This window comes from Corticium candelabrum, chromosome 7 (genome assembly GCF_963422355.1).
Source record: "Corticium candelabrum chromosome 7, ooCorCand1.1, whole genome shotgun sequence".
In the NCBI taxonomy this organism is placed as follows: Eukaryota; Metazoa; Porifera; class Homoscleromorpha; order Homosclerophorida; family Plakinidae; genus Corticium; species Corticium candelabrum.
This window is the reverse complement of record NC_085091.1, coordinates 6,610,930-6,627,245: the sequence shown is the minus strand read 5'-3', so window position 1 is coordinate 6,627,245 and position 16,316 is coordinate 6,610,930. Positions and strand designations below refer to the sequence as shown.

The 16,316-nt window shown below is 41.5% G+C and overlaps 1 protein-coding gene across 1 annotated transcript; it reads right to left on the bottom strand.

Annotated features, from left to right (window-relative positions):
- Positions 1-11,496: 11,496 nt before the first annotated feature.
- On the bottom strand, positions 11,497-15,477 carry LOC134182138 (uncharacterized). Its single transcript, XM_062649489.1, has one exon. It carries the CDS (start codon positions 15,376-15,378, stop codon positions 11,752-11,754), a length of 3,627 nt encoding a protein of 1,208 aa, XP_062505473.1. The 5' UTR covers positions 15,379-15,477; the 3' UTR covers positions 11,497-11,751.
- Between the last annotated feature and the right edge of the window lie 839 nt (positions 15,478-16,316).

Below are 16,316 nucleotides of genomic sequence, written 5' to 3'. Positions count from 1 at the left end.
GTCACCCCCAACGTCATCAAGTGTCCTGTAACTTCAAAATCAAATTAGCGTTAGTGTAATCCAATAAACGTACCACACGGAATGCTATGACCAATGTTTGGTGTTTGTCGCATATTCAGCACTTGCAGACAACTGAAGCATGTTGAAAAGGTAAGTCTATGTAGTGTTGGTTACGGGTGTCGCGTCACTCTTGTGTCTGAGATCTACAATTGGCGGAGTGATGACCTTTTACGTAGTTCATACGCGCATCTTCTAAGCGGTCATTAGCATTTCCGCGCAGACTAGACTCTGTAGCAAAAAGCGCGCAATGACAAGGGAAGGGGTTGACTCTGACATGAAACTACCGTCTACCCTTCGAGAAGTCTTCAAGTATTAGAACAAAAACATGGTTTTGCGAGAGAATAGCCCTGGAAGCTTCAAGTTGACTCTCCAGTCTGTACACAGTTTCATGTCAAGATTAACCCCTTTCCTTGCCATTGCGCACTTTTTGCTACAGAGTCTAGTCTGCGCGCAAACGCTAATGGCCGCGGGTGAACTACGTAGAAGGTCATCACTCCGTCAATTGTAGATGTCAGACTACAAGCGTACACTACACCCGTCACCAGCACTCCATACACATACTTTTTCAACATGCTTCAGTTGTGTGCAAGTGCTGGATATGCCACAAACACCTAACAAGGGGTCATAGCATCCTATGTGGTACGTTTATTGGATTAGACTAACGCTAATTTGATTTGGAGGTACGGGACACTTGATGACGTTGGGGGTGACAGTTGATAACGTTGGGGTGACATTTAGTCAGCATTTAGTAAGGAGATATGGAAGAAAGTAGACGGGATGATCACAGACTCTCTCGCGCCTGGAATTGTCATACGGGCTCCGGACAAGACTAGCGCGAGAGAGTCTGGAGACGAGACTAATAGAAGTAAACACGCAAACTTCCTAGTAGTTTAGATTACGTATATAGGCCTGGTATAGGTATTCGTCGATTTGCGATCGTGATCAAGACAATTGAAATGTACAGTCTAGGTATGCACTCAGTTCCGTTGTAACGACAGTGGTATGGTATTTACGGACATAGAAATTGATATCAGCAAACATTGACTATCAACAGTGTTAGATGCAGCACAGTGCAAAGGATTGATCATACTGTATTATGGGACGTGTGAATAGTTGACTGTTGGTGGCATTCAACTTCTGGAGGTGTTTCTTGGTTGTCACGTACACATAGTCCCTAGCTACAATACAAAACGATCGGCGACGGAATTTTATGAAGTGTTTTCGCCACCGTTTGGTTACTTGCACAAATCGTTCTTAAACTCATCTGTAGTCGTGTACGGAAACGATTTTCTTTATCTAAGGTAGGTCCTATCATGAAACGTAGTCGTGGGAAGGAGAAATTTGAGATTTGTGTACACACACACACACACACACACACACACACACACACACACACACACACACACACACACACACACACACACACACACACACACACACACACACACACACACACACACCAAAAGCTTGATAGAGAGTCATATAGGAACAGGCTCCTTTCTGTTGTGCGACCCAGATTAGAAGCCTCGCTAAGTTTGCCAATGATAACTACAATATTGAATAACTCCAGTTATTTACTGTATGTTCACTACCGTTTACAAATTCACTATAGTGGCGACATTCAAATCCACAGCATCTAAGTTGTTTTCTTAATTATGTTCAAACCATGAGGTGGTGTAGCCTTGCTTGTCTAGAGCAGCTTTCAAGATATCCTCTACTCCCTTAAGTGCCCCAATTGTAGAGAAAATATCTCTCACTGCTTGCATTTGTAGCGGGCAGCACAATCACCAATTATGCTATGACACACGCCAGCTCGAAGAAAACCTTTGCCATCTGAATTAGACATCTTGCAAACACACGCCTTAGTTTATACTGTTTATTTTCACAGCAAAGTGTAAAATCGAATGTGAATCCGGATTGGTAAAGACCGTTGACAATGACTCATTATGAGTGTTGAATTTTTAACAAATGTGTAATATATTTAATTAATTACCAAAGTTGTGGGCAATTGTTCTATTGGCAAAAGTCAACTTTCTGAACGCTGGTCCGGCAACTGCTGAAAATGCCAGACCTGCTTCGTTGTCCCTGGTTTATTCAGCATACCCAACTTGGTTGGTTCTGTTTCTTTGATAACAACAGAATAGAATAACGATGGGGGGAAGGTTTCAAAAGTATTTCGTTATTTCAACACAATCCAGCCATACTTAGCTCCACCAAATATGTAAGTTGTCATCAGAAAGGTTTTACCAATATATTACATGCAACATGCAGGGCTGCAGGTGGTCCTATAGCGTGCAGTGAAATGTCGGTGTGGGACTGAGAGGCATTCATTGCCTGAAAATAAGGTGAATGTATAGAGTCCATATTTAGTGATATTACTTACAACTGTGAATATCAAATTTTAGGAATGCGGAGTCTACATATATGTCAGCCTACATGTACGTTGACTTACATTGATGTTGGCCATGAGCCAAAGAACAGTTCTCTAGAGCCAAGTTTGGCTCCATTGTTATTGTAACAACAGCTTTGCATTAGATTCAATACTATATAGTAATTAAAACTTTGTTGACACTGTTGCTTCCACGGCTGTGAGCTTTATAGAACCACGTGGATTGCTGTAATATTACGAATTTATATTCAGCTGGTTGGTGATCTCAACTCTACAATGGTTAGTGATTCTGGTTAGTGATTTCAACTCTAGATTGTGACAGATGTCAGTTTAACAGTGTAAAACGCTAACGAATGTCTTCAACACTTGGCAATAGTATTCAATGGTGCACTTTTTCATTACTGTGACAAGCGGTCGATCTTGAGAGTCCATATTGCAGTTTGTGTGTATGAGGGTTAGTACAGTATACAATAGTACTATTGATCAGTGGGTGATTGAACCATTTACCATTCCCTTTTCTGTATTGCAATTCTGACGTTAGCAGCATGCACTCTTTAAATTAATATTAGCAAGGTGCCTCAGGTACCCCTATGTTGATGTCGATCACACCTAATTTTTTACTTATATATTTTTTACTATATGCTAACGAAGTGCATACAGGAGTCGTTTTTATGTAAGCGATACAGCCTCACTCATTTCAATTTCTGCCCTCTTGTCAAACAAATCCTAGACTTGCCCTTGCATGGCAGCATTGCTGTCACTACTTCGCTAAACTTACTAGTAGAGAGAGCTTGCGTCTGCACCAGAAATATAACACCTTTGACACTTTGCCAATTGTCTAGATGGCCACACCCAGAGCAGTGGCTCTGGCCACAACTATTGTCAGTAGGATTCACTCAAGCAGTAATGAAACTGTAACTTACGTTTTGTACACAGCTTAGCAAACCTTTATGCTTTTTTGGTTCGTCTGCGCTGTCGACCACATTTCGTTATTTTGTTTAAATTTTAAGGGTTCAATGAAAGTAAGGAGGAAAGTGCTGTCTCTCAAAGTCAAGTGTACTAACAAGTCATCAGATTCTGCAAAAGTGTGTGAATGGATAGGAGAGCTGAACTACTTGCAGGTGATACCCAATGATATACAATGCATAATATAATAGTAGCAGAGCATTTTTCTTATTATCGTATTAGAATAATCATATCGAGTGAAAGTTTGAGATTGTCGGATGTCCCAAAGATTGTGGTAACAGTATGCAACAATGTGATGTTACCAATCACACAAAATTTGCATGCCATCTACTTCTTCTGACTTGTGGCAGCTGCAAAATAGAAGTTGAAATGCGTGATATGGAGGATTTTAAAAATGTGTGAAATCTCTTTATTCTAACATGATGATGCTGTGTGTGTGTATGTGTGTGTGTGTGTGTGTGTGTGTGTGTGTGTGTGTGTGTGTGTGTGTGTGTGTGTGTGTGTGTCTGTGTGTGTGTGTCTGTGTGTGTGTGTGTGTGTGTGTGTGTGTGTGTGTGTGTGTGTGTGTGTGTGTGTGTCTGTGTCTGTGTCTGTGTCTGTGTCTGTGTGTGTGTGTGTGTGTGTGTGTGTGTGTGTGTGTGTCTGTGTGTGTGTGTCTGTGTCTGTGTCTGTGTGTGTGTGTGTGTGTCTGTGTCTGTGTCTGTGTCTGTGTGTGTCTGTGTGTGTATCTGTGTGTGTGTGTGTGTGTGTGTGTGTGTGTGTGTGTGTGTGTGTGTGTGTGTGTGTGTGTGTGTGTGTGTGTGTGTGTGTATTAGCAACACAACCGTTTCTGTCCAAATTTCTCTATCAATTGCACGATGGAATGCGGAAAGAAAGTGGAAAGAATAGACGTAAGACTTCTCTTCCTTTGTCATAACTTGTAATAGATAATCCACTATATTATAACAAATTGGTTGCACAGAGACAGCTAGCTGACTGCTAGCACGCTCTCATTGGTTAGTAACCTTAATTATAGATAAGTCTACCGTTTTGCAGACTTATTGAGATCATTTTAGTAGGTGTCATTGATGACAGATCAGATATCTGTGTGTTGATCCTTTCGTAATCAATTAAAGGTGCCAGATTTGGCATGACCTGTAGAGTCAAGGAATTGCTACTTTGTGCCATCTTTTGCCTGCTTGCTTGTAACATAGAAGTACCAAAAACTGAAAATTGCAAACAGGCATCTTATCTTTATCCGGTTGGGTTACTGAATCCTATAATCATGGCAAGATTTCAGCTGTTGTTGCTGAGTGCTTTGTGGTTGATATTATTGCTGTTTATCTGTATCTTTCTGATGGCCCTGCAAATCATTTCCTTGTCTGTGTCCAAGGAGATGGAAACTGCAAGTTTAGAGCCGCAAGTCTGCTTCTTACATGTTGTCTGTGTGTCTGTCTGGCTGGCTGCCTGTCTGTCTCAATACATATATTTTCTTTTAATCAAAAGTTTTACATTACGAGCAACCTAATACAACAAGTAAGACCATTATGATCCTGAAGCATACAAAATTGCACTGCGCAAACTCCGTCAGTTTGTCTGTCCGTCTGTCTGTCTGTCTGACTCTCCGTCCGTCTGTCTGTCTTTCTGTCAATAGATATGTTTCTTATACAGAACATTATTACAGTCTACAATACCATAAAAATTAGCAAGTTCTAAGACAAATTGGACCCAAAATGTCTCTATCTAAGACTAAGAGTCAAACAGCTGACAATAAGCTAACAGAGTTACTAATAGCACCAACTGAGTCAGCACTATACTGGACTCTGCTCATGTTCTGTAGTAACAGTAACATTCTTGCATTGCATTGCTTCATCACAATTAAGATCAATGCATTCAGTAATTTTTGAACTCGTCTGTTTGCATTCAGTTTTCTGCGTGTCTGTCTGTCTGTGTAAACGCATTTTTATACATCAAGGTACTACATCAATGCTAATACATGACACAAAATGTAAAAGATTTATGTGCACTGTCTGTCTGGCTGTTTGTTTGTTAGCTATGTTTTGCCTGTCTTTAAATACATATATTTCATAAATCAACTATAGCACCATAGCAATAGCGGTCATGGAGTTAGTGTATGGGCAACCGGAGTAATGACCGGGCAACTAAATATTTTGCGTTTGGTTGTCCAGAGACAAATTAGAGATGAGGAGATTTGTCGTACACTTCCACGTATATTGATATTATTTGTTTGTAGATGGAAGATCACGTGTCCGAGTTAGGAGATTGTCCCAATACGATAATGCCTTGCGTCTTGAAGGACGCGGGATGCGTCGTTGCGTTAACATATTTATTGAAGCAATTCGTTTTTGTTACATTAAAGTGCACGGTTGTTTCAGGTTAAGTGACATGAAATGGAGCAACATTTAACTACATCAATAGTGCAGCATCAGATCAAACAACATCAAAAGGTAAAAGCACTGAGAGGTGAAAAAGGACACTGAGAGATAAAAACAAGACACTGAGAGATGATAACAAAACACTGAGAGATGGAACAAACAGATAAGAGAATACTGCATTTTGTAAATTCTACTCTCATTCAACTGTTTTCTCTCCGAGTAAAAACATTGTGACTTGTTGCGGTAAAGCTATCGTACTGTTTACCGTTGCATATGCTAAGGTACCGCACAAAACTAGTAAGCATTTCTTTGCTCATTGGAATGGATACAAGGCGACATTGAAGACTTGGCCTGAGGATGGTGATATGTGTGCTGCACTTGGTCCTGTCCGTAGTGACCGCGACAGGAAATTGAGCTGGCCGATTCTACTCCGTCATACCATTACTCTAGTTGGCCTGCAACACCATGAAGATGACATCAAAATGACAATTGACCCTGTAACACTAGATAAGAAGCTCTTCGCGTATTGATTTCACAGCCCTTACACGATGTACCTCCCAGACGATCGGCTAAAGAAACTTCGTTTTACAAAAGCTTCGCTACGTGTCTCTAAATCTGTTCTTTTTACTGAAAAGTACGTGAAGAACAAAGATATTGTTATCGTTGTTGAAGTAGAGAAATGACAGCATTTTTGTTTCAACGTGCAATTGTTGTCTCTACTTATTAGTTGCACGTTTGAAGTCTTTATAGAGATTATAGAAAATACACCAAGACTCCATTGAAATCACTCGAACAGTAAACTTCAGTGTTTTCTCGCTACAAATAAATTCTCTTAATGATTCACTGAATTGATACACTTGAGTATATATATGCATAAAATTTATTATGGGTTATATAAGTATGGCCGTGTTCACACTTGGTTTAGCAAATCCAGGTTTGCGTTATTTAACTGAATCATAACACTCTGCTGTGCTATCATACGCAAGGTGTGTTCTCACATATTGAGCTTGTTCAGTTGCCTCCAATTAGTCATAATAGTGTGTGTGAACTGTAGCGCTATAGCGGACTGCAACTGATTGTATCATGTACTCGAACTACGCTACTCAATTCTCACGCAAAAATTGAAACGTCTTCCGACCGCTTTTCGTCTTCGAGTGCCTTTTCTAGATGTAGGGAACACATGCGTGTGATAGAACAGCAACAGTTGCCTGAATCTACTGATGCGACAACGTCTTTCACTACAGAATTCTGCAAGTCGTGCTGCGGATTTGATTTGCTCAAGAAATAACTGCCAGCCCAACACAAAGTAGAGCAAACTTGTTTCATTCATTGCTGTGATACGCAAATATGAATAAACTGGAATGTTTTGACAAGCGCTAACACAGCTAAACCCAGCGCTAACCTTACATTTTGGAAGGGCTAGGCTAGCTCTGCTCTAACCCACATTCCTGTCGTAAACTCACCTGATTATTTTAATTTGTTATGCTATTCAGGAAGCTCAAGAAGAGGGCGGGTCTTGTTCTCTAATATCGGACACCAGAATATGCAAATAGGAGGGAACCGCGATGAATTGAGACTGCAGACGTTTTGTAAATGCACGACAAGCATCAAGAGCCTTTGACTCGTCTCAGTATACCGAAAGAACTAACTAGATATGGCCGTACAAAAACAAATAAATAAAGCTATACTTGCTAAACTGAGAACATTTATAGCCCCTTTATCTAGCACGTCCTGAAGATCGCCATCGTTTGCAAACAAATGAATGTAGAAACGTCGGCAGTAGATGGCCTCGCGAAGCCAGACTCTACCGCCGCGTCATACACACGACGCTTTGACATCTACTAGTAGAACACTGCTTTTGCGACTGTAGCAGTTTATTCCGCGTCTATATTGACCATACATGCATCAGAGGAGTCGTTTCAAGATTTACTATTCTCTCCAAATACATTTGTTTGATACAGACACGAGTCAAAGACTTTACGTGCTCATTGGGCATTTAGTAGACGTCTGCAGTCAACACTAACACAATTTTTTGCGGTTATTGCCTATATTGCACTCGCATTAACCAAATCCGATGTCTTAAACTCCAATTATGCGTGTACATGCGCAGTGAACGTATACGGAAGTCTCGCAGTATTTCTCTGTGTGTGTGTGTGTGTGTGTGTGTGTGTGTGTGTGTGTGTGTGTGTGTGTGTGTGATCGCGCGCGTGTATCTCTCCCTCCCTCCAAACGTTTTCTTATTGAGATAATGGTGGTAAAATTTGGCTCAATGGTGTTAGTCAAGTCTCTCTTTTGTCATTTCTCTTTGAACTTGTTCTTTTACTTGTACTTCTTTGTACGAAATTTGTTTAGGTAGACGATTAGCTAGTGTAGTTGGAACTAAGCTTATCAGTTGTCTACACATTAGAAGTTTCGCCGGAGAGTATCCATTTGTGAATGGGTTTGAACGATAAGATAACAATCCCTTGTAAGAATCTTCAGTCCTTGTCTGTTGGCGGTGAGAGATCCAGTACCAGCGCTATGCGAACGCACTTTCTACAAGACTTGTTTTGAGGAAGTAGCAGAGTACGTAAATTTTGTATGTGCTATTTAGATGTCGTAAGGCAGCGTTGCCTTTTCATAAACAAAACTGCTAATCCATGACCTAAACTGTTCTGCTGGGTCCAAAATTGGTATTACGGTTCTGTACTTAAACAGGCTCTCTGACTTTGCTTTATCGTTTTTACTATACTAAACGATTTTATAACCACGCCTAATTTGAGCTTGTGGTACTGTGTAATATACAGTGCAGTACTGTTCTATTTACCGTGCGGTACCGTCATACATACTTAAACTACCATCCTATATAATAGAGTGTTGTACTGTGCTATGTACCATGCGGTACCGTCCTGAAGGCCGTGCTGTATCATTATGTATACAGTGTGGTACCGTCTTATATTCTGTACGATACCGTGCCACATACTGTACAATGCTATCATATATCGTTGGGTAACGTCATATATACAGTACGGTATCGTTCTAAAAACCGTTTAGTACCGTGCGGTATCGTACTATATACCGTGCGGTGCTGTCATAAAAAGCCGTGCGGTTGCGTCCAATATATTGTGCGGTAGCGTCCTTGAAACCTTGTGTTACCGTCCTATATACCGTGTCGTACCGTCTTATATACTGTGTGGTACCGTCCTATATACCCTGTTGTACCGTGCTATGTACCGCGCGGTACCGTCCTATCTACCGTGTTGTACTGTCCAATATACCGTATGGTACTGTGCTATATTCAGTGCGGTATCGTACTATGTACCGTGCGGTGCTGTCATAAAAACCATGCGGTTGCGTCCAATATACTGTACGGTAGCGTCCTCAAAACCTTGTGGTACCGTCCCATATACCGTATCGTACCGTCCTATATACTGTGTGGTACCGTCCTATATAACGTGCGGTACCGTCCTATATATCTCGCGGTACCGTCTTCTATACAATGCGAAACCGTCCTATATACAATGTGGTACCGTTCCCTGTACCGTACGGTACCTTCTCGTATATCTCGCGGTACCGTCCCATATACCGTGCGGTACCGTCCTATATACCGTCTGGTACCGTCCTATATACCTTGCGGTACCGTACTATGTACCGTGCGGTACTGTCATAAAAACCCATGCGGTTGCGTCCAATATACTGTACGGTAGCGTCCTCAAAACCTTGTGGTACCGTCCTATATACCGTATCGTACCATCCTATATACTGTGTGGTACCGTCCTATATAGCGTGCGGTACCGTCCTATATATCTTGCGGTACCGTCTTCTATACAATGCGAAACCGTCCTATATACTATGTGGTACCGTTCCCTTTACCGTACGGTACCTTCTCGTATATCTCGCGGTACCGTACCATATACCGTGTGGTACCGTCCTATATACCTTGCGGTACCGTACTATATACCGTGCGATACCGTTTTGTATACTATGCGGTACAGTCCTATATACCGTGCGGTACCGTTTTGTATACCTTGCGGTACCGTACTATATACCGTGCTCTATCGTCTTATGCACCGTGCGGTACCATCCTATATACCTTGTGGTACCGTCCTATATACCGATCGGTACTGTCCTATATACTGTGGGCTACTGTCCTATATACCGTGCGCTACCTGCCTATACATACTAAACAGTAGCGTCACGCATAGTGTTTACCGTATGCACTATTAGTGTCCAACTGCTCATGCAATTTCAACAGCTCGAATCGTTAGTCTTTACACGTGCAAACGAGGTAGTGGAAGTGCATATGCAAAGATATGTTTGTGGAATCCGTGTAGCAAAATTTAATGCTTTGGACGGAGGTGTTTCTGTGTCTGACAGTTTGTCTGTGCCTGCGTGTCTGTCTTAAACAAGACATCTTTTAATCGACTTAACGTATCAATACAAAAGTTTTAGAATATGGTGACCCTGCCAAAATCTTGGCTGATTTTGAAAACGAACATTCGGAATAGATGTCTTAGTGCTCTCTGAACGATTTTAATTAACATTCTCAGTATGGGCAAGAGTCCTTGTCGTCGTATCTATATTCATATACGCTATAATTCTTATTGCCTCAAGCTTGGTAAATTGGTTTGAAATATGACGCTGACACTGACGCTGACATAGAAATAAATTCTACTCATGCGTCAACGTCAGCGTCAACATCAAAGAATGACTCCTTTGTCAAGGCTGTTTCTTGAAGTTTGACCCTCAGCTGAGCGTCTGTGTCATATTGTAAACCAGGCTTCAAACAATATATTGCGTCCTCTGATACCATCTGTAAGCTACCTTTTATATCTCCAAGTTCTTCAAACGAGGAATTGTTGGCAAGTTCAGTTTTACTCACAGTTATATTGCTTTATATCTGCCATACTTGGCAAGAGATCGACTTTCATCCTGCTTGAGTTTTTAATTAAGTGGCCATATACATGTATATCGTCTGACTGTCATACTTGAATACCTAACAAGCGTTATATATGTTTCACAAGCATCGAGCGTAAATAGCATCTGCTAGGTTTTGAGTCCGAACAGTGTGTTTCTACGGCGAACACGAAAGCTCTTTACAAGTCTCACGTGATGGAGTAGAGTGCCAGATCTTTACGTTACCAGAATATGCTCCAAGAATAACCCTTGCACGGAAGTGCGTTACAAAGGTCAGGATGTCGCCGCAAGTGCACTGATATCAAAGCCTACAAACGTCTATCAGATTAATAAACGTTTAAGCGACCTACACAATTTCTGCAAAGTCCTCGTTAGCATCCGCATCGTAGAACACATCGGAACCATGCTGCTTCCTATTATAATCTTTATACCTTCGAATTTTCTGGCTCCGTATCGTGCAGCTGTAAACTTGTTAAGAAGACGCACATATAGTCAACTCTTACCCCGCCTAGCGAATAACCCACGCATTGTATGCGTAAGAGAATGCATTTATTGCTCGTCCGTCAGCAGACACGTCCGATGCACTGGATAGCGTTTATTAGTTAAACGCATGCATGACGCAGTCCTAGGAGCCCCGCTGTGGCTTTACGCGAAAGTGTAACGCGCCGATGAGCATAGGCATGCGCACAATCTTGACAGTGTGACTTGAAAATAGACTAAACACTTAAACTAATACAACTCGTGATACATTTCTTTACTATTTGGCACTGGTTTCTATTATTTTTGTATATATATAACATAAGAAGCATCTAAGATACCCATGCCGCAAACTGGTGATCACGCTGTTTGACGACACTGCGTCATTAGAGTAAGGCAATACTACAGTCCAGCTACAACTACTACGAAGAAGGATCTACATGAAAACAAGCGCATAGTTACTTCAACTGTGAGAAGCTCAGCACTGTTGTGACGCAACCTATCATACGTGCATGCAATATGTCAGCATTCCTTTTGTCAAATACATTAGTATACGAACACGCAATAGTCAATCAATACCGTATAATTCTAACACGGTTGGAGAACAAAGCCGTGAGCAGTCGGCCCTCTCAAACTAAAGCTAACGACAAATTTAACAAGCTGTTCCAGTTGATAGTCTTTTCCCAATTGACCCGATAGCTGCATTTGATTCCGGCCAACGTCAATGCGAATGCCACTGTTGATTAACTCGAAAAACATCTCTGGCTTTTGATGAGATCTCTTGCGGCCTCTAGGTTTCATCTTAACCCTTCCTTCTAGTTCCCACAACGTTTTTCTGCTGGCTTGTTTCCAATAGTCGTCGCCTGCACCAATCCTCAAAGCAGCTCTCTCTACAAGAGCTGATAATCCAGACTCCCCAGGCTGGTTACGGAGATAGTAAATTGCATTTGATCGATTGACAAATGAATAAGACAAGTCCACGCATTTCTTTAAGGATTCCTCGTACTTAGCTCCGTATGCTACTCCATCGCCAAGCAAAACTTTCAAGAAGTACAACACAAAAGAGTGAAAATGAACATATGGATTGGAGTTTGAATCTGCTTTCCAAGCTTCGGTAATACCAATAGCATCATCCAATGACAGAGGCTCTTGAGGAGGTAGATATGTGGCAACACGAAATAGCTTCTCCGCGAAACGATAATCATTATCTTCCTCTACAAGCTCTCGCAGAAGCTGATAAAGATATCGAATCTCTTCTGCTTTAAGGAACTCTAGTTTGACCCCATTTCCATCTTTGTTTAAAAAATAATAAACTTTTAAGCGTCTCAGTTCTCTTTTAGAGTAGGCAGCTATGCCTGCAAGTTTCGAAAGCCTTTCGCATTCGGCCATGACCTCGCCGTGACGTAAGCTTATACTTGCCTTGTATTTAGCTTTTGCGCGTACAAACGATAACTTCATTTTGCATTCAATGACTTTCTCGTGCGTGAACTCGATATCTGCTACACTGTGGGTAGCGACTAGGCGTTCAACGATGTCCAGATGGTAGAATGACTCGCTTAGTATGTTGCGAAAGAACTCGGTAGCTTCTTTACTAAGGTAACGCACTACATCTGCAACATTGCCTTTGCATTGAGTCTTGCTTATCCATTCCAAGCACTTGACCCACACCTGCACTTTACCAACTAAAGGATTTGGCCTGGAAAGAGGATATGTAATTGCCGAATTGTAATTGCGTATTGCCGTTGAAGCTAACGCTTCAAGCTCTTCAACAGTCAAAATTTTTCCGTTTTCAACGTAGTCAGATAGTCGAATTCTGCAAATTAATCCTCTCATTTCATGCAGAATTGTTTTGGATTCGTGCTGTCTTATTGCAAGAAAACCTGAATCAACCATTGTTTCTGCCAGTTCAAAATTACGAGGATGACTGTAGACAAAATACCTCGCAACATGCGAGTAGAACCGTGCACTTGGAAAGACAGATGCTGCATGCTTTAGTAGTTTTCCCACGCGTTCATTTGGCGGCAAGTGTTTTTTCAGTTCTTCGATAAGCAAAGAAAAGCTGACTTTAGGATCAAGTTCCTTATAATGCAAGAAAAGATTCTCAAAAAGTCGAACGTCCATTTTTTCGACTAATTTAAGGCTTTCCAAAGCCAGCAAGTCTTTCAAGTACTGTTCCATGTATTCGTAATACTTTCTAGTCTCTCCGAAAAGTTTTGTCAACACGCTTCCAGCTACGACAATATGTTGCAAATCGCATGTACCGTAAGTATGATCTCTGATTCTCATTGATCCACTTTGAACTAGAAGTACACGCAAACTATCAGTGAGAGAATTGTAAATCTCGTCGTAAGTAGGAACTAAGGGTTGGGAGCATTCCTCTGACTCGACACTGTTACAAGCCATACTCTGATCTATTTCTCTTTTCTGAAGAAATAATTTGAAGATCAATGACAACGGAACAGGTTGAGCAGCATACTTTTGCATTAGAGCAACGAAGCTAATTACTGCGATCTCGACTCTATCGAGCTCATTTATGGTTCTTGCAACAATGTCCTTCATTTTAGAACTAAACTCGTCAACAAACGCACACAAGGGAAAGTGAAATGATCGAGAGAAAGAAGATTCTTTCTTGAATGACTTAAGACTATCACTGTACTTGTCTTTGAATCGCTCTCTCTCGGTAATGCTAAGTTTGGGTTTCAGCCAAGTTCCATACGGAGATGGCTCAATTACAGATTCGGTAAATTTTGTAGCTCGCAAGCAATGTAAGATGACAGCTTTGCTGCCGTGACTAGCTAGTCTATCAGATATCATTCGCGACAAATTTGGACGTCGGAAAACAAATGTTTCTCCATCAATGAGAATCAACGGAACCGCAAAGCAAAGTTCTTCCAGCGCCTGGATTCTTTCGCAAACGTTCTCGACGTACGTAGCTTCCTCATCCAGAGTATGCACGCTAAGACTGGATTTTGCAATAGCGGTAGGAAACTGCTGACGTAGATTCCAAAGAGTGCGTCTGGCCAAAGTAGATCCTCCTGTGCCCGGATAATGCATGATCTCGATTACAGCGCTTGGAGGTACAGGTTTTTGTGCCATATATTCGTATATGTTAGAAGTCAACTTTGCTAAATAATCACGAGTAGCGTCGTGATCATGATTCAAACTGAGAAAAGATATAGTTTGCCCTGAAAGAAACGCATGTCTGTGCTTTTCTATAATTTCCGACCGACACTCGTCGCTAACGGCAACCGGATTTTTCCCAAATTCTTCATTTTCACACCCTTCATATAAGAGTGTAAGAAATTCACTATAATACAAGAAATCCGAGTTTGTAATGAAGACAGGCACCCCTGAAATTCCGGACGGCAAAGATTTGGAAGACTTTGGCGAACAACCCAAGCAAACAGCCAATCCAAAGCTAAATAAACTCGTAGGAAGACGAAAACGTTTGATGGGGTAGCTAAGTTGGTCTTCGGACTTGAAGTCGATTGATGGTGCGTTTCCGGTGTCTAACACCACGTATTGCGCAGAAGATAATGCTAGAGGACCGAGCTGCTCATCAAGCCTAGTAAAAATCTTCTTGAGGTAATCGTTCATAGAGCCGTCAAAAGAAAGAATCAAAGTTACAACCGGCCTGTGGGCATCAAGATTCTCCGCAACAACTGTTAAAAACAGGACTATAGCACTTATCCACTTTTTACTCCATTCCTGGAAAGACTTTCGTGGCTGATTGGTTGCTGTGTCTTTTGTTCTGCCCCTAGCAAACAGCCACGGTAACCGTAAAAAGTTGATGGCTAAAGCAAGATCAGAGCTCTTATGTTGAAAGACTTTACCTGGAACCCACATGTCAGAAAGACTTTGCTTGTCGTCGTTCAAGCCGAATGCTTGATACAAACCACCAGTTTCAGAGTCTGGATCACAGTCAATGACAGCGTGCCACTGCACTTTACTAAGAAGACCACTGTACTGAGCTTCACTCGAAGGTACTATACCAGCAACCAGAATAAACTGAGCTTTGGTATTATCAAATGCATGACATTCCTTCTTCAACCTCTTCCATTCGTCCCAATTGGGATGTTTCATCTCAGCTTCAGATTCTATGTCTTTGACCTTCTTTGGTTGCTTTGTCAGCTCTGCTCGCAAGCCGTCTGCGAATTCATCCAGTTGCTGCTTGGTTGCCATAGTCTTAGTAACCATGTCTAGGTCCTGTTTCATTTCTGTCAACGTGTCGATCACTTCCAACTGATCGCTAACTCTTGCCCTATGAATTACTTCAGTCCTCTCACATGTACTTCCATTTTCGCAACTCTTGCCTTCAAACTCTATACAAATTAATAAAAAAATTCGAACCACTAGATTAACTAGCACTGTTAGTCATGCATAATGAAATAAATGGACGTTACGTAATACCTTTGGAGGTAGTATCAGCTGCAGCATCAGCAACAGAAGAAGTTGCGGCGGTCCGTTTCTCAATTAAGAGACTAGAAGGAAGCAACAGCTGTAGTTTACCCGGTTCGTTTGCAGTCGCGTCATTCGGTGAACTACTGACACCACTTTCGGATTGTACTGGTTGATGACTAGTTTTCATTTTTTTCTTTTTGGGCGTTGGTTTGCATCTCACTTCCGTACTTGCCTCTTCATAATGAAAATAATCAGTGACAAATTTCTTGAACTTGCCCAAGCCAAGTGCTGCGAAAGACTCATCAGTCTTTTCAGCATACAAACTCGAGAGACGGTCCAATTTCAAACGTGGTGGATTTCCTTTACCGTGGTCCTTAATTAGCACCGTCAAAATAGCCAACACTGAATCCGCATCACCGGTGTTATCAGAGCCAGCTGTAGCCATAACAAAACTACAGAAATGTGAATAATCGTCATCAATAATCAACATTGCATCAAAATTTTTAATTACATCATGCGTGCGCAGCGAAAGAATACATACGGTTGCGTTTACCTGTGTGTGTGTGTGTGTGTGTGTGTGTGTGTGTGTGTGTGTGTGTGTGTGTGCGCGTGCGTACGTGCGTGTATGTGTGTGCATATTAGAATGAATACATCCGGGACCATATAATGTTTCAAGTTCAGATCACAGTGATGGCGACTTATAGCATAATTTCCTTTGCAAGAAATTCACACACAATTGCCTCGTACAACTC

What these genes read in the sequence shown, in the direction of transcription:
- LOC134182138 (XM_062649489.1), bottom strand. Translation starts at nt 15,378, where the DNA reads ATGAAACAGGACCTAGACATGGTTACTAAGACTATGGCAACCAAGCAG.